We start from the raw sequence: 19,057 nt of genomic DNA, 5'->3' as shown, positions 1-19,057 counted from the left end.
AATGTTTCTTAATTCATAAAACACTAAAACAGGATGTATATGTATTAGTTTTTCTTCTTCTCCAGCTTTTTAAGTATTTTATCATGGCGGTATGGTATGGAGTAGCCTCACTTCATTGTTGAATTGTAGCTTTAATATTAGTTTGTATGATGAAGCTGTAACTAGGACTTCAGAAAGTGTGTCTGTAATACTTTTATGATGAACTCTCAATGTTAAACTTCTGACTGTGTCAGAGACCTGGTGAATGATGTCATATCTAATGACAATGTGTGAAATGTCAAAGAAATATAATATCTTACTGCCAGACTTTGTGACTTACACCTTTCTAATTGCAAGGTGTATGACATGTGCCACGAGTGACAGAGCCACAAGAAGTAGATGCTAAACTTTGTCGCTCACCTCTTGTGGCTTCACTGCTGGGGCACATTTTATGTACCGTGTAAGTGAATTAGAAAAATGTACAAGTCACAAAGTCTGGCAGCGAGATTAAAAGTAACCCTGTTTGTGCTGTAAAAACCTTTTCTAAGAAACCAAAGAATATGATTAGCATAAAAATAATGAAAAAAGTCCTGTGTAGTCTTGTTTATACTTTTAATTAGTATAGAATTCACTGTCACACAATTTGATTTCATCAATATAAACACTACAAAATGTTTTGCTATTAAATGATTCATTATTACAAATTTGTACATCACAAAACTTTAACAATCTGTGCTGTGTGAAGTGAAGTTGTTACATGTACTCTTTCCTTTTTATATATAATAGTAGTAATAAACTACACTGCAAAATATACATATTTCCATGATATATTTATAATATACACTAGCAGAGAAGATGTAAATACTATTTTTATAGTTTATTCATGTTCTTATTCCTTATAAAACAAGAATGCTGTATAAATGTATTTTGTGTCATGAATATGTAAATGATTATGTCTCTGTCACCTTTCAAATGACAATGACTAGGGTGGTATGGGTGATATTTGACTAAAGTTGTTATTTTTTAAAGGGGAAATTCAGTATCTGTGACATTGAGTAGACTTTGTGGAGACTTAGCTATTATAGTGGATTATACCATGCACGAGCCTAATTGAGCAAAACTATGGTATATATACTCTGGTCATTCTATGTCATGACAACACGTGTCTACATCACTGGTTCTGCTGTGTTTGAAATATGAGTGAAAACATTCAAAATTGCTATTGCTTTCGCCGATTTTTCTTTGATATCACTGGCGCTGGTATAATTATGTTATTCTCCAATATTTTTCTTCATTCGGCTGGAAAATACTCATGATCTAAGGGTTGTCGTTACGAGTTGCTAGATGAGTAGTGACGAGTTGCTAGATGAGTAGTGACAAAGGCCCCTTAGGTCACTTGTATTTTCCTTGTTTGAACGAAGAAAAATATTGGGGAATAATATCTAATTATTCAATAAGCATGTTACTTGCTAGACTGTAAGATATGGCTTGTTTCTATGCCCTCATGGACCGGCTTCTTCCAAAAGGGTTTGACCGATGTGTGAGGGCGCTCTGACATGACATACCATACAGACTACTTTAATACTTGCATCCCTCTACCAGCCAAGTATTTATTATGTCTAAATAATCCTGCCTATGTTGCCCCTTTAAAAGATAATTGCAAATTTCTTTTATTAACTAGATGCAACTCTTGGTGAAATGGTTAAATAATTATAATATTTCTATGAGAAAGACATATAGTAGAATAGAAATATTTCTCTGCAATGGTGAGGGAATTTAGTGAAAGTCATTGCACAGAATAATGAATGAACCTTTAAACCTACTGGTGGCCAACATTCACTGAATATCTAAACACCTGCATATCATCATTTTGCCTAATATTCACAGTGGCACTGGACACTGACTTACACAACAAATTTAAAGAAGATCGTAATTGTCATTTTCAAGCTCAAGGTCTCCATAGTTCTTCTCTTTTATTTATCCCAGGTATGTAAGAGTCCTGGGTTAGACAAGGGGTATTATTGTACTTCATATTTTGCATTTGTACTACTGAAAAGGAAGTTATCTTTCTAAGAAACTAAAGAATATGCTGAATTTGAGAATTACTGTACATAATGCCAATATGTATTATTGTAGGATAGTGTACTGAATATTATAACTACATCTGTTTTGTAACATGGAGTTGATTGGGTGGGTGCCCAGGGGTGGGGGGGGAGTATATGCATATAAATGCATACATCTACACTATTCTCTATGTTTTCCTATCAATTATCACAACACTACAATAATATGATCATTAAGTCTGTTCATGGGTTCTGTAACTCATTTTACACAATCGGTGGAAATGTAATGACCATGCCACAGTATAAAACATATCATTGCATATATGTAAAATCTAATGATATCTACATAAATATACATATTCTCACTACCTATCTCAGATCCAAATCTCTACTGAAACATCTCCAAAACTTGGACTGGTAATATTTGAATTGAATGACAAAATGACCTACTTTTCATTAACACTACAAGCAGAATATTAAGACAAATCATTTTCACAAATCAGGGTATTCATCGATACAAGTATGTAAGGGTGGTAAATGTGGACAAATGCAAGACCGAAGTTAGCACTTGGTACTTTACAACCCTCACATACTTAGTCTATCACTGAAGATAATTGAGTTTATGTTGCTTCTATCAAGCCTATTGTGATATAGAGTTGCAATTTATAACTCAAGGAAAGAATCATTCTTCATTGGAGGTTCTATTTGTGGGAATACAGTGGATCCACACAATATTACACTACAAAAAATAAAGTCACACAGAAAATATAATTTTCAGTCTAACTATATAAGCTGTGTACATCAAGTAATATTTATGCTTCACCTTGTTCCTTTACTTTTTGTCATTACCCACAAGTCCATGGGCATAATTGAAGAGGTTGATGGGATTTTCACCACTTGTGATTAGGGTAGTTGTGATGCCAAGTCCTTTCAGAAGTTCAACCTGGGTAAAAAAAAAATACATAAATGCCAACGTTTATGAAATATAGAAGTAAATATACATGTTGAGAGATTACTAAATATGGTGGTAGAGTCTGATCAGTAAGTATACATGTAAAGAGCAAACCACACTATCACATCACTAACCTGTTGTTGAGGTCCTGATGTAGCAACTGCTGTTATGGTCTCCACACCAAGAGCAGTGACCATCTTTCCGAACTTGGAGACCTATGAAACAGATAATAAGAATCATATATCTTCAGACACTTAGAATGCATGATTTGTTTGTAATTCCAATACTATGAGGTATTGTCAACCTTGTAACGCTATCACAACTGTTGATATCACAATCATTCACTATTATCAATATTCATTTTTTAATAAGGAATGATAAAATCATTTAAATCACCACATAAAAGCATTTTACAGAAACACTGGATGAAAATACTTAAGACAATATTTCAAAGAAAGTTAGATAAACTATTAATTAAAACTATTATTGTGGACCTCACTTTTATCCAGAAACTATTTTCAAACAGCACTCCTAGCAGCCAAAGTTTGAAATCTTTTGTCTTTCCAATAACCAGAATATCTCATACTTGACAGGCTGGAAGCTACAAACAAATTTATTCTAATGTCTAAGGTTATCTTCTGTATTCAGTATGATAGACTAGATTTTATTCCACCACACAGGTAGTGTGTGTGTGTGTGTGCATGCGTGTGTGCATGCCGTGTGTGTGTGTGTGTGTGTGTGTGTGTGTGTGTGTGTGTGTGTGTGGTGTGTGTGCGCGTGTGTGTGTGTGTGTTTGCATGCATGCATGTATATATATATATATATAAATATATGTATGTATGTGTGTCTGTCTGTCTGTATGTTTATGCACGCATGTATACATGTGTGTATATACATACATACATACTGTCTATACGTGTGAGCATGTATACATGCATGTGTGTACATGTGTGTGTGTGTGTACATACATGCATTTATGTGTCTCTGTGTATACATACAAGCATGCATGTGTGTGTGTGTGTGTGTGTGTGTGTGTATGTATGTATGTATGTGTCTGTATGTATATAAACTGATTATGACAATTATTTCTATGACAAACTTCAAACTATCCTACCTCAATCTCACTGAGTTGTTTGGCTTTACTGATTTCCAAGGTGTTGATGTCTTTGGTATATGACAGTTCAGCTGATCTTAACTCCTTTTGAGTCTCTAACTCTGCATTAGATTCAATCTCCTCTGCTTGTGCCTTCAGTCTTGCAGCTGTAAGACATATTGACTGACTTTATGTATCTATATGTGTATTATGATAGCACCATATTGTGTTGCATCAGCAGAGATATGTGCTCTGACTTGCAAGAACACATCATGCACTTATTAGTAACATTAACAGCCAAGACAGAATAATTCAAATCTGCAAAGTTTGTCATGTAAAAGTTTCTTTCACATCCTTTTCAGGTTATCAACAGATTGGTAGGTACTGTTTTTCACACAAATTAACAATTTTTTAAACTTTAAACCTTATAAAACAGTATGTGAGTCATTTTTCATCAAAAATGAATAAATGTTAGAACTCTTGTTTATTCTTAACTGCACAGCTATCCCTGGATTTTTGAAATTTCTTTGAAAAGATTCATTTACATATAAAGGTTTTCTTGACAACCACTAGCAGAGTCATACTAACACCAGTGTGGTATGTACGGGAGCAATAGTTGCTGAAGTATACATGTAAAAGGTCTTGTAAACTGAAGTATTTTGTGTTCTATGGATCACGTGTACATTTCACTGATGGTCACAATTCAAGAGATCAATAACAAAAATATCATATTTCATGTATTGATATGACGTTCTTAACTTACAATGTCTGCCTACATTTTCAAATCTTAAAAATCTTACCTTCGATTTCACTTTCACCTTCAATAAGCAGTTTCTCAGCTTGTGCCTGAAATGAAAGACCAACTTACTGTACTTAGTCTGTAGCCAATACCTTGACATTTTTAATGCATCATGACAGAAAGGCATGATTGGCTTATTCCTATGATGTTACCAGATTAAAGTTGCTATAGAGACAATAAGGTTGCCATAGAGACAGCAAGAATGCTATATAGAGACAGCAACATTTCTATAGAAACAGCAAGGTTGAACACATAGAGTACATCTCACACCAAATACTGTCTGTATGTCAATTTGTATTAAGTGTGTATAAATACAAACACGCACAATATATTACACGCCCATAGTGTTTGGTATAATGTGCAGACCAGTCCCATTCTGGTAGGTATTATACTGATTTTGAAATAAACACACAGTGTGTGTGTTGTAGACCAAATATACGCTATACTCTGTCCATATGTCGAATATATTATATTACATATGTGTGAATACAAACACAGCATATATTACAGGCCCATAGTGTTTGTTCTACATGTAATCTACAGACCACCCTTCTGTCTATTTAGTATTTACCTGTGCTTCAGCCTTGGCCTGTCCTGTAGATTCAACTGCTGCAGTAACTGCTCTCAATTCATATAATTCTGTCCTAGCCTTTTCATTTTCTTGTTCGTTCAACAGTTTCTGTCTCTCAATTTGACCTTTGGCCTTCTGCTCTGTTCTTCTTGCTTCATGAGAAGCAGCTGCTTCTACAGAGCTGAAAGACATCAAAATCACATCATTAATGTATGCAGTTTTACAGTCACATTGGTAGTAACTATGGTAACTATGTAATTAGAGTCATCCTAGAGTAGTGAGTTACAACACACTTGAAATGTCAAGTTTATTATTATAAGATTAAAATTTAGTTATGATAATCAAAAATATCATATTTTAAACATTGAATAAATTGATGTTGACAAGATCCAAATATTGTGTAACATCATGATTTGGCCAAACATACAGGAATGATGTGCATGTTCTCATTTACTGGGATGGAATACAATTAAAAAACCAAGCCCTCATTCTTGCCCAAACTGTCTAGAATTACCCTATTTGTGAGACATCTAAAGTACACAACTCTCTAAACAAGCAATTTCTGTGATAATATAGTTTTTGTCCAGCACATGTATATAATATTGTCACTTCAAAAGGTAAGTCCAAAACCAATAACTATTTGATCTTGACTTAAATGACTACTATCTTACTATCTTACTTAAATTAAATGACTAATTACACTCAATTTTAGAATTTCTTTTAAAAAAAATTTTCAGATGTTTTCCGTTGTTTTCCATATGGCCTCTGTGTTATTGGTTTCTTCTCATCACTGAGATGTACAGCCATTGCAGATTGGAAGAACAGTTTTATATTGTCTTTTTAAGTTGATGTCAGTTTCCACATCCAATCTTTCTTGTGAGTTTTCACAATTTTTTTTCTTCTCAAATATGTAAAGAAAGTTTAGGATCAGCAATGACAAACTATATGGGGTCGGGTAACTGGAACCAAACAACTTTTTTAGGCCTGATAAAAAGTACATATAGTGTTGACTTACTTGGTGGAAATCTCAATTGCCATTTGTACAGATTTACTCAGACTATCTCTCATCTTTGCATCCACTGGTTCAATACTTTGGATATCAGCATTTGTAATACACTGCAAGAAAGAAGAAATTAATTCACACAAACATTACATGATATGTCTACCAAAGATGTAACCATAGTCAGTGGAGAGGTTTCCCATCCACTGTCTATGATGTAACCATAGACAGTAGAGAGGTTTCCCATCCACTGTCTATGATGTAACCATAGTCAGTAGAGACGTTTCCCATCCACTGTCTATCTATGATGTAACCATAGTCAGTAGAGAGGTTTCCCATCCACTGTCTATGATGTAACCATAGTCAGTAGAGAGGTTTCCCATCCACTGTCTATAATGTAACTGAACTAAGGCATATATGGAAGAACTTAAGAAGCAGATGGATATATACAAAAATTACTAAAATTACAGTATAAAAAGTTGAAAAATGAAGAAAGTTGATTATGCTATTGTGTTGACTAATGGCTTACATCTACATCGGTGTTAACTTAACAATTTTTTACATAAATTCAAAATTGACTGAAATTAATACATACCAAACCATTTGCTGCAAAACAGAGTTTACTTTTGGTATGTTTGTCTTCATCCACTCCAAAGACAGCAGCTTTGATTATGTTAGATGAATAGCGATGAAATGTATCAAATGGTGTGTGAGCTACAGCTCCTCGGATTCTGCTACCTGAAGTCAAGTACAATAAATAACAATTTTTTAAAAGAAACAAATAATGGAACAGTATATAATAGTACAAACCTCACAAATAAATGTCTGAAATTTTTTCTGTTACTATGTTTGAGGAAACTCCAAACCAATCTCTGGGGTCACTGTGCAAATTTTTTAAATGACATCAATAGGGATATCAAAATTAAGCCATAGTAGAATCCAATATGGCCACCAAATACTGTTTTACGTAAATATATGGTGAAAGTAAAAAATTGTCGATTTCCTCGGTAAAACAATATTTTGATCCTCCAAATTGCTTTCTTATTTCAAAAGGACAGGAACAAACTTTCATCTCGCAAAATTGGAGAGATTTGAACAACTATGATTTTCAAGGTACCTGAAGTACCTTAGACATCTCTCTCCAACATCCATGATTCTACCGTATCAAGTATCCTTGCTGATGAGTGATTCACAAACTAAAAGAAATTACACGTAATGCTGTATTATGCAGCTTCTATCCTTTGAATGCTATGTATTAATACTGTTGAGCGGAATATGATTTTAGAAATTCTATTGCCAGAAGTGTACAGTAAAGCTTGAGGTATAGTATGCTGACTAAACAATAAAATTAGTTAGTTGCAATCCTCTTTCTCCCAACACGTACTCAATTGTGTACAAACAAATACCATCTTGGGAGAATGAGAATAATTTCCTTTCACCTTCATCAATACATACATACATACATACATACATACAAATAATTCATGAATTATATACTCAAAGCCTGCGCTCTACAGTATCTTGAGAAACCACTTCTCATCTGAACATATCAAGAGTGGATGAAAAATGTTGATCGAGTCATTTCAGGAGGTTAGATTTAAGACTGTGTTAAATAAGTTAACAGCACACATTATAAGTAATGGAATATAATACATCAGACAGACTTACCCACTTGTTTACATGCAAATCCAATAAAGTCGGGGACAGAGAATATTTTCTGTTCTTCTTTTGGATCTCCCATTTTAAACTGTGATAAAAAATCAATGTAAAAAGTAAATTATAAAATATGATATGATGTATAATAAAATACCAAGAATGTTGACAGGGATGTAATATACAAACAACATACCTGTGACAATGTCAATACCATACCCCCACCCCACCCCACCCCCACCCTTCGTGTACATAAACAGACACACTCTCAAATGCAAGCAAAAAGACATATTTTCATCCTACAAATGAGGAGCAGCTAAAATGCTTTTTTCATGATAAACTAATCATGATAAACTCATCTCTGATTATCAATGGTTCTCTGCATCATTGACATTTTCATCACCTGAGCAGGTAAAGTTGAACAAATTTGCAAATTTCTAGAGTTTGACCAAAATTACGATGACAATAACAATGGAAATTGATATAATAATAGTGATACCTACCTCAAAGGTGTTGTTGAATGCTATTTTAATACTAAGTCTGGCATGGTCTGATGTCTCCACCTGTCAATGGACAAAGTTAGTGTGTGTGACTCAGAGAACAAATCATATTAAGTTCTGATAACTGAATGGTTAAAGCTACTTGTAAGTATTTTGCAGAAAGCAGAGGAAATATTTTGGATTGTACTATTTTAGGTCTGTGCCACAGTAATAATTCCAATGGTCTTTGTACATGTTGTCGAACAGCACTATTACATCTAGGTGTATGTGTGTGTGTGTGTGTGTGTGTGTGTGTGTGTGTGTGTGTGTGTGTGTGTGTGTGTGTGTGTGTGTGTGTGTGTGTGTGTGTGTGCATTATCACAAGAAGTCAATGACATGATGGATCAATTTTTCAATAAACAAGACTCATTCTGTGTGGATGTTATTGTTAAACTTGATGAGGTATGAGATGAGACATACATATATACTTAGTCAATAGTTCTATCAAAAGAAACAATACAATGTTGCCATTTTGTAACACTGAAGCAAGAAGTCTATAAACCAATGTTAAAATTACCAACTGATATCAAATGATATATTCACCTCAATAATGTCAGTGATAAAGTCTGGTCCCAGCATCAAACAGATTGACTTCAAAGCATTCTCTACTTTAGGTTTACCAGCTGTAAGAAAATATCAAGTATAAGAGTACTTTAAACATAACTACATGTACTCTATTTTCCTTTCACTACAAAGATATTTGATCCACAAACAAGTAATGTTTGACTAACAGTCACTGAATTATTACAATGACAGAGTTAAGGGAAAGGATAGTTTGAAAATGCACTATGTTTATTAAAAACTTGAATATTAAATGAGGTAAAATGTGTTGTTTCATTCCCTTTCACTTATGAGTACAAAGCTGGCATCAATCCGAAGTGGAAGTGATGTAGGGAACTTCCTTTAAATATATTGTTGTCTGCTTGCATACTTATTAATTAGAATAACAACAAAAACAGTCAGTGAGTGTTTCTTGCCCCTCCCCTCCAATTTCAAAGCATAAAAGAATTTGGAAATATCTTGAAACAAACATGTATTCTTTGTCATAGAACATTTATTTTGTTGATTTCTATGTACAAATTTCTAATTCTTACCACTTAAACTGAGAATATTAAAGTTTTCATCAGGTCCTAAAATAACCATATCAGGTCCAAAAATAACTCTTGCTGTCTTCTTTTTGTAGTTATACACCTGTTATGCATAATGAAGATGAATGTTAAATTATAATTATACATGTACACCTGGAATGTATGAAGAAGAATACATATTACCGGGGGTATGTCCATCATTTTATTTGTAATAACACTGCGTTTTCATACAGCCTTTAGTGATTGGTTTAGATTGTATCATGTGGTGTAGACTAGTGACCGTTAGTGACCTCAATTTGCATAGCGTGGGCACTACATGTAGGCGAACAACTGGCGAACATAAAGATCAGAGTTTACCCATATTGAGGCTAGGAATAACCATACCCCTGGAGTTGATGCCAGAGTGGATGGACTTAGAGATGACTATAATAGGAAGTCTTATGTGGGCAGTGTTATTAAATACATCACAAACCATCCGTCTTGTTAACTGTCTAATTCTCACCTGCACTGCTGTGTTTCCAGGGCAACGGTATGTCACAACTCTTGTCTTATCTCTTGGCTGTGCAGTAAATAAACACACACAAAGATTACAGTTTGATTTTACTAGTCAACTTACAAAGCAAAAATATTGTATGCTCAGTGCTTGACATCCACATGACTTCTACAATTCAGCAAATTAAACTCTTTGAAAACAAGAAGGTATTATAATCTCATGTCATTACTATCTGTGATACTTTAAAAAGTTAAGTTACACATATTACTACACTCCTAATACAAAGACATACAAAATTGAAATAGGTTGAACTTCTAAACTGAACAAATGGTGAGGCTGATATCAAACTATTTAGTATAAGCATGCAATCATAATGAAATATGGATTATGATATGAACTCAAAGCCAATACACCATACATTCAACTATTAAATCTAACCTTATCTCCAGCCAAAGCAGGGTCAATGGAAGATTCAAAGTAAGCCATCTTTCTGATCTCTTCTCCACCGTGTCCACCACCTTTCCTATCAAGTGCAGAATACACACCATTAATACATATCCCAAAATGTCTGCTGTTTTCAACTTTTTGGAACCGTTAAGTTGTCAGCAACAAAAACAGTACAACTGACTTTGATCATGAATTCTACAATATCAGATATTGAAATGTACAGTGTGGTCACATCATGAGTACTTCCCTTGGCTGAATGTATGTATGTACCATATATGTATTCTGGCAAACTTATTTATCATGAAATATTCTGACACTATTGGACACTGTACATGGAGAATATGTTGTTCATGCTTACAGGCTTTCAGTCTTACCTAACTGATATTATATGATTCCAAGAATCAATAACATATTGTATTCATTCCTAACTTATGATTCCAAAGTAACCAAATTTTATTGTCACATTGTATATGTTATATTTCTTACCTCAGTAATGTCTCTGTCAGAGCTGACAATTCTTTGTTCGACAGTTCTTCATATTCTTGGAGGAGATAGGACTGTGGTCCCATTACAGCTCTCACCTGAAATACAAAGTGAATGGAAATCACTGACAATTAGGTAGGTACCAAATCCAGTGTTTGAACCACATCATTACACAACAAAATTACTCATACTAGTATGATACAGTAAGTTCAACCCAAAAAACTGACATGTAATGGAATCAATTCTGCCATACAGCAGCCACATCAGTTGTTAAATCACAGTCAATCATGTTTGTAAGAATGCCTGGTTTAGGTTATACATTCAATATTGTCTATAATTTGTTTATCATCTCAACTCTGACAGACTTGAATTGCATTGAATGACATTAGATGGGTTCTCCATGTCACTTCTATGTCCAGTACAGCCTTTATGAATGATTTTGGAAACTTTTGATCTGCACAACTAGGGTGCTGGTATTCCTGAAATGCATCATTCACATCCCTGAAGCAAAATTAAAGACTTGGGTTGACAGCTAGAATTTATCCAAGTATTTTGGTGTAGTATAAAGTTTTAATTTATTTGTAATATGATCTTACCTCTCCACTTCGTAGGTTTCTGACATAAATCCCTTCATTATGTGCAAGTGGTATGGCATTTCTGTAGAAGATACAGGACTGGTAATTAGGGGGCAGTTTACAAAACTACAAGTAGTTGTCATTTTTGACAAATAAAATCAACTGCTGACAGAACAAACATTAGACTGTAAGATACATTGTGTTGTTCCTCTCTCTGATGTGTGAGGGCGCCCTCATCACAGCATACAGAAGACAAACGTATGCATTTTATCAGAACTATATCATTTACATTAGATTACGGATACTACCGGTACCTCTTGTACAAGCTGTATGACTTGTGACAAAGGTGTATTGTTAGTATTAAACTTAAATATATATTTCATTTCAGAATATTACAAATGCTGGTATGGAAAGTTTCCAATCAATATTTCGTGCATAAAATTTGCTGAAATGTCTTAGTCAGAAGCTTGTTTACATCCATTGACAGACTTACAATTATTTTAAGTAAACTTGGAAACAAAGTTGGAAGCCAATACAAGTAATATATCAACAATTATGTAAACATTTTTGCTGGTTCTTTTGTAACAGTGAACTGTGATCCGATATACTTATTCAAGCAACCAACAAGTAATGTTCTCAATGGAAAAACATTTATGTGTAGCAGACTATCTTTAATAGATAAGGATCTCCATCAACTTACCGCACAAACTTGCCATTTGGTTGTTTGAGAACCTTGACCTCCACTGGGGGAATATAATTACATGGTCCTCTGATCAACCACTTGTCACCTGGTTTCCTTTCTATGGCAACTGAAATATGTGAAAAGGACCAATGGCAGTTTAGGAAAGTCAAGTTGAAAGAACTATTCTGTAAAACACACAAGATAAATTAAGCAACATTTCAGCTCAGCATGACATATTTTGCCTAGAGATGAGATACAGTAACATCACCCGGTCTCCACCAGTATACAGTATGGGTACAATATGCCATATCCAGGGTGCTAGAAAGATAAAAGATTTCCTAGTTCTGCCACTAGGAGTGCTGTACAGAAGGAACATTTGGACTGGAAATGAGGGAACACTACCAAGCAATAGATTTATTTGCAGATATCAATATTATTTTATAATTTCTACTTACCCTTACTGGTGTCATCTGTAAATGCAATGGTAGACTGTATAACCACTGCTTGGTCTTCTTGTAGGAGGAAAGCTTTCTGTATTCCATTGGGGAGGTTTTCACCTGTCACATCAAGAACAACATTGTAACTTTTACTCACATGACATTTCATGTTTTGTTTAGTAACAATGGCAATAATGAAACTACATCAAGCATGGCAGCAAGTATTTGAATTTGGGGAATGGATTTACAAAACCGAAGTAAAAACTCTAAGTAAAAACAGCTAGTACAATTTTGCATTTGTAGCTTAACAACCACAGGTGTAGTGAGAAGAGATGTCTGCCTGGGGAAAGTCATCCTTTTGATGATAGATTACATTAGATATTTGCTAACGACATAAAGGCATTACTAAAGTCACTATTTAGATTTACATAGACTCTATGATGATTTACTGAAAGTAGGTATAATGGCTACCAAGAAGTTTTGTAAATTCAATCCACGTTGTGGACATTACGATGCCTACTACAGGTAATTCCCTACCAGTGTTTTTGTTAAGGCCTGCAGTAAGTTAGTAAAAGTTACCTGAGTTCCCTAGTTAGTTTATCATTGGTTCCCCACTGAACTTAAAGTATAATGTATGAAGAACTATGCCAGTTTTACCAGATTTACCCATTTCTGTTACTGAAGTTCCCAGACCTTAGCAAAAACACTGATATATACCAGTAATGTCACATCCAATTTCTAATCCTATACTGTGTACTCTAAGTAAATCTAATAGGAACATCTATATGACAGTCTATTGTCAAAAGAATAACTTTCTCCCACTGTAATATCTTACCTGGCTGTAGGAAAAAGCTGTATATTCCTTTTCTCAGTTCTTTCTGGCCAAATTTATTGTGTCCATTATTGTCCACAGGATCATAGACAACACAGAATTCATTCTTACCAAGTATGGTCTTGTTGACTTTACTTACTACTTCCTACAAGTACAAAATACAAGAAATCAAATATATTTCAAAGAAGTCTACAACCCACCTAACTTACATGACTATGTTACCACTTCATATCACATTTATTTATTTATTTATTTATTTATTTATTTGTTTATTTATCTATTAATGTAACTTTGACAATTGTCAGGCAGTTCACACAGGTGATGAACATGTATAAACATTATAATATCTCATTGTCAGCTTAACTTACCACACCTATGTCAGGAATGTAGGATTCTGTCTGTTCACAAGTAGTCAACAACCATTCCATAATAGCTTATCTTTGATCATCTAAGGAGTCAGACCACTTAACTTCACATTATATATCACATTATCAGCTTCACTTACCACACCTATGTCAGGGATATAGGATTCTGTCTGTTCACAAGTCAACAACCATTCTGCACCAGCTAATCTTTTTTCACCTAGGGAGTCTGTTACAGTTTCAGTTGCTTTCAAATGTAAAGCAATATCTTCCGTCAAAGTAAATGAAGTCTCAACCTTAATGACCTGCATAACAAAACAAGATTTTGTTGGCCAACATCTACTGCATGTGTAAAATACACACAGAAAGTGTACACCTGGATATCTAATTTCAATGTAAATACTGTACATCTGGGCACTAGGCAATGTACATTGTATATACAACCAATCAAATATTTACAAAAACAGAAAATGTCAGGGAAGAATCCAGAGTTGGTAATACTTCCTTTCCATTTTCAATCAAAAATTGTTTGCAAAATGTTATGAAGCAATCTAATCTTACCACTTCGTAGGCCTCTTTGAGGTATGCACCTGGTTTTCTTACAAGCCATTCTTGACCAGTCAACCTTTTCCTATGAAATGAAAACGTATTGAAGTTTGATACATCAGGACGTCAATAGACCTTTTGGCACAACTCGATGACAAATAGAACAGTGACATAAGAGGATGTTAATAGCTCATGCAGTGGCTTAATGACTAGTACACATGTATATCCTATATACTATGTGATGTTATTTTGGTTGTTTTACCCAAGGATGCATTGCGGTGCAATCATTACCCATGCACGTTCTATATACTATGTGCATTCTCCACGTGGAGGGCACTATCTACAATATCATCATGAGGCTACTCTGCACAAGCTTATGGCCTTTGCTTAGTTACGATTTTAGACCTTTTCTACAACAGTGATACAACATGATGTTAACAGATGACAGGTTTTGTTATGTTGTGTCTAAGAGAAAACAAAGTCATACTTACTCATTGTTTCTATCTGTGAAGTCTATCATTGCCCTTAATCTTAATGCTTGCCCCTCAATAATAACAGTAGGTTTCACAATTTCAACAATTTCCTGGTCATAGAGAAAAAGACAGCATTACTTAAAAACAAAACTACAAATCCTGTCAAAGAATAATATGCAAATATAAAAGCGAGTCTTTGTTGCATATATATCCCCAACTAGTGTATTATATTTTTTTGAACAAATATGGCTGCCCACTATCAAAGGTTGTATGAGCTTCAAGATAATTCATGTGTCCAATGTTATCTACATATATGCTTTTAAAGACATCAGCAGCATTCAAATACTACAAAGTATGTGGTACACAAGAAAAGATTGATTTTGATGGTTGACTACAAAGGTCAAATGCAAGGTTGACCCTAACCTGAGGAAACATCATATTGTGATATAGTTGGGGTAGATACCAAACAAAGTTGCCATGAATTGTAATTTATACAATGTGAACTACAGTACAAATACAAAGACTAGTAGTTGATTTTAACAACAACTATGGCCACCATTCACTGTACGACCACAAAAACAATTCATACTAAACATATCCCATATTCAGTGTTACCTAACTCGATAAGATTTGAACAAAACGGCCATCCTTTTTACATCTTTACTTACAGCTTCAGCTGTCGGTCTGTAGGTTAGTGGTCCTTCTAACTGCCAGATATCACCTGCTTTTCTATTCACACCATTATCATCATGGTCAACTCTAGCCAGCAATTTAATAGCATGGTGTGCCTTTACTACTGGCAATGGCTTGACTGCCCTGGAATAATCTACAACAATTTATCATAAAATAAAAGATATTTATTTTGTTACATAATTGTTCCATTATTTCACAAAATAATGTATCAAATCAAATCAAAATTCAAGTAAAGACACTGTATTTAATGTTTCATTATAGAATTTCACTCCAACAATTTTTTTTTTAATTCAAAAATGTTATATATACATTTCATAAATAGAGGTATTAATTTGTGATATGCATTCAGTGCTCATTAAAATGTGTATAACCTCTGCCAACAACTTCAGTCTACATATCTAATGACAACAGTGGATATGGTAAATAGTTGTATTATAACACAGGACATAAAGTACTACATAATATAGCTAGAACAATCCCAGTGACTAATGCTTGACAGGAAACCGTGTACTATCTATGTAAGAGCTGGAATGATAACGATTTCTGAAGAAATTTTGATAAAAAAAAACTATCATAATATCATGTATACCTGCTGTACCTCTTGGACTTTTAGACAGGAAATCTGGGGCATCAACCAAAGATTCTCCAGGATAAAGGGGAAATGGTTCCTGGGAAATGAATAATCACAAACATGTCAATACCATGGCGACACTGGTGTAAATTATATTACTATTTGTACATTGCCAAATAATGCAAAAGTTGCAGATCCTAGAACATATATCACATGTTATAGGCAAATCTCAAGTATTTTGTATTACAGAAATATATATGTTTGTTGATCTGCTTACTAAAGTATATGTAATAACACCTTGCTAGAGTCAGCAATTAATGCAAAAATAATTTCTGATTATTAGTTTTAATTTGACTACATATGGATTGGAGAAATGAGTAGATTTTTGTTGACAGCTAGTGTAAAATTGATAGCAAACACTTGAGGACACTGGACCCAAAGTTCTCAGTCCATGACAACAAAGTTGCTGTATACAGCTACCAACAAAATATCAAGCTTGTAATGGTTACTAATATTCCTAACTATTGAACCCAGTTTGTTTTGTCTAATTAATCAAATGAGTTTAGGGTACAGTGTAATATCAGTCTATCTTCATACAATAAAACTCCCACCCATGACAAGAAAGCAGCTTTGAGTTCAATCATTATAGTGGTTCATATGATCTATCTATAGCATCCTGTTATCTAGTATTTGTCTGTTCACAAGTCATCAATACCTACCTTGTGAAAGCGGACCTCAAAATGACCATGTTTAAGCTGACAAGGTTTACCTTCTTCATATGTACTACAACCATGAAACAAAGTGTGTTTATATAATTATTATCACTATGTAATGTAAACATATGATTAATGTCATTTTGGAAAATTCTAAAATTAATTTAGCTGTTATATATTTCAGATACAATTTGTTGCTGATACTACAGCACATCTCTTACTAGTAATCATGTAATGTAATAAGAAAATATGGTATATGGTGTTAATTTTGAATGGCCTTGGCAGAGGAAATTTTCCAAAGGTCAATGCTGTATACATGTACACAGAAGAGAATGTAATGTTAGCCTTCTTTATCTTACAACATTGCAAGCCTTGACTGTCTATCAGTGCATTTTTTTCCTTTCAACTTTACCCTGATTACAACATTGGTATGACTTCGATAAAAAATACATCCATTACAAAAGCATATTAATTTGTCATTTTTGACCATAATCTGAAAATGATGTAATGTTTTAAGACAATTTGCATATATTTGCAAAAATATGGTGACACTTGGTAACATATTAATACATCATTAAGTTATTAATTTTAAATATTTGTATAATGTATTTAAAGTTAACACTTCACCCTGTCTTCAGCTTAACAACCAATCACAAGACAGAACTCACCTGATTGGATCTTTGACAATACAATAATGTCCAGGTGGTATAACAACACATGGTAATGGGCCAGCTACTAACTTTTCATTTGTCTGTAATACCGATGTCTTGGGACCAACCTCTAGTGATGTAATGTTAGTAGTCTGAAAGAGAGAAAATGTACATTGTAGTGTAATTTTGTAATTTTCATTGCATAGATATTCAATCTCATATATTCTATATTGTTCATATCTAGGAGACAGACTTGACTAGTTTTTGCTATTTTCCATTCTCCCTTTACCCTTTTATCTAAGCATGTAAAATATTTCTTCTGTAACAAATGGGTAATAAATAAAAATATGTCATGTTTGTAAAACCTGATATATATATGTGTGTGTGTGTGTGTGTGTGTGTGTGTGTGTGTGTGTGTGTGTGTGTGTGTGTGTGTGTGTGTGTATTTCGAAATAAAATAAAGAAATAAGCCCCATTGATATGATAATTAACTTAATATGGAATTCAAGGTTACTGGTACATCTAATTTTGCTCGGTTACTTAAAAGTGATATATTGATTACATACACTTATTAGTATCAAAACAGTGTAAAATATCTCGGCTCACAATGACATTTACATTATTGTAAAGGGATGATATCAACATTATAATGTTCTCTACAACTTTGATGTACTACAGCTATGGAATTGTATCTCATGATATGATAATCATATAATATTGTTGATAAAACACCACCATCGATTTAGTGCTTGTATCCTACATTATTGCACAAATTATATCATGCATAAACAGAGTGATTTGTGCTTGCTTGCACATCAATGCATTATTATTGTTGTTGAACGAGGAAGTAGCCAAATATTTGCTCGAGAGTGACAACCATTGGGTGTGTGGCCTTGTAATATCTACAGAAAAGCAAATACATGTATTGAAATGAGACTCAAATTAACTAGAAAGAAACGTTGCTTTGATTAATCTTGATATCATGCGCTTTGCATTTCCAGCATGAAAGGTATTGATATTAGTTTTTGATAAAAATCGCACACGAAACCAGCCTGATCTGAGTCACGACTGTCACTGAGTGTCAGAGAGAGTGTGTACATACAATGTTTCTAAGTAACGGAATCGCTATTACTGAGATGTTCTTTTACAGTGTAAAAGTTTACATGTAAACTTACCACATTCAAGACATGAATGAACTGCGCAGGTCCTATTCCGACGATATCACTCATATTACTTTAGAGATATACAGACAGCAAACACTGCTATCATAAAATGTGTTGAACAGTTGATGACAATGATGTATACTTTACTTGTACTTCCTGGTTGATCCCATCAACGTTAATCATTCAAAAATAGGGATTTT

General features: G+C 33.9%; 1 protein-coding gene across 2 annotated transcripts; it reads right to left on the bottom strand.

Moving 5' to 3' along the window:
• Positions 1–345: 345 nt before the first annotated feature.
• LOC144446166 (major vault protein-like) lies at positions 346–18,987 on the bottom strand. Of its 2 annotated transcripts, none has more exons than XM_078135901.1 (26): positions 18,870–18,987; positions 17,713–17,846; positions 17,051–17,114; positions 16,350–16,428; positions 15,736–15,893; positions 15,086–15,177; positions 14,610–14,679; positions 14,192–14,353; positions 13,690–13,831; positions 12,873–12,974; positions 12,436–12,544; positions 11,757–11,817; positions 11,164–11,258; positions 10,669–10,753; positions 10,240–10,296; positions 9,744–9,840; positions 9,193–9,272; positions 8,614–8,673; positions 8,126–8,204; positions 7,053–7,195; positions 6,473–6,573; positions 5,458–5,638; positions 4,888–4,933; positions 4,109–4,254; positions 3,129–3,209; positions 346–2,985 (listed from the first exon to the last, which is right to left on the bottom strand). In XM_078135901.1, exons 1-26 carry the CDS (start codon positions 18,921–18,923, stop codon positions 2,875–2,877), a joined length of 2,589 nt encoding a protein of 862 aa, XP_077992027.1. In that variant the 5' UTR covers positions 18,924–18,987; the 3' UTR covers positions 346–2,874. The 2 variants fall into 2 exon arrangements, with proteins under 2 accessions (XP_077992027.1, XP_077992028.1); XM_078135902.1 differs by having other exon boundaries at positions 16,359–16,428.
• Positions 18,988–19,057: the final 70 nt, after the last annotated feature.

This window comes from Glandiceps talaboti, chromosome 15, assembly GCF_964340395.1.
Source record: "Glandiceps talaboti chromosome 15, keGlaTala1.1, whole genome shotgun sequence".
NCBI lineage: Eukaryota > Metazoa > Hemichordata > Enteropneusta > Spengelidae > Glandiceps > Glandiceps talaboti.
The sequence above is the reverse complement of the archived record's forward strand: the minus strand, read 5'-3'. Positions and strand labels throughout refer to the sequence as shown.

What these genes read in the sequence shown, in the direction of transcription:
- LOC144446166 (XM_078135901.1), bottom strand. Translation starts at nt 18,923, where the DNA reads ATGAGTGATATCGTCGGAATAGGACCTGCGCAGTTCATTCATGTCTTG. An exon ending in CCAAATGGCAAGTTTGTGCG is followed by an intron (nt 11,818 to 12,435) that starts GTAAGTTGATGG and finishes TATCTTCTACAG; the next exon opens with AAATGCCATACCACTTGCAC. An exon ending in ATTTGCATGTAAACAAGTGG is followed by an intron (nt 7,196 to 8,125) that starts GTAAGTCTGTCT and finishes ACTTGACTTCAG; the next exon opens with GTAGCAGAATCCGAGGAGCT.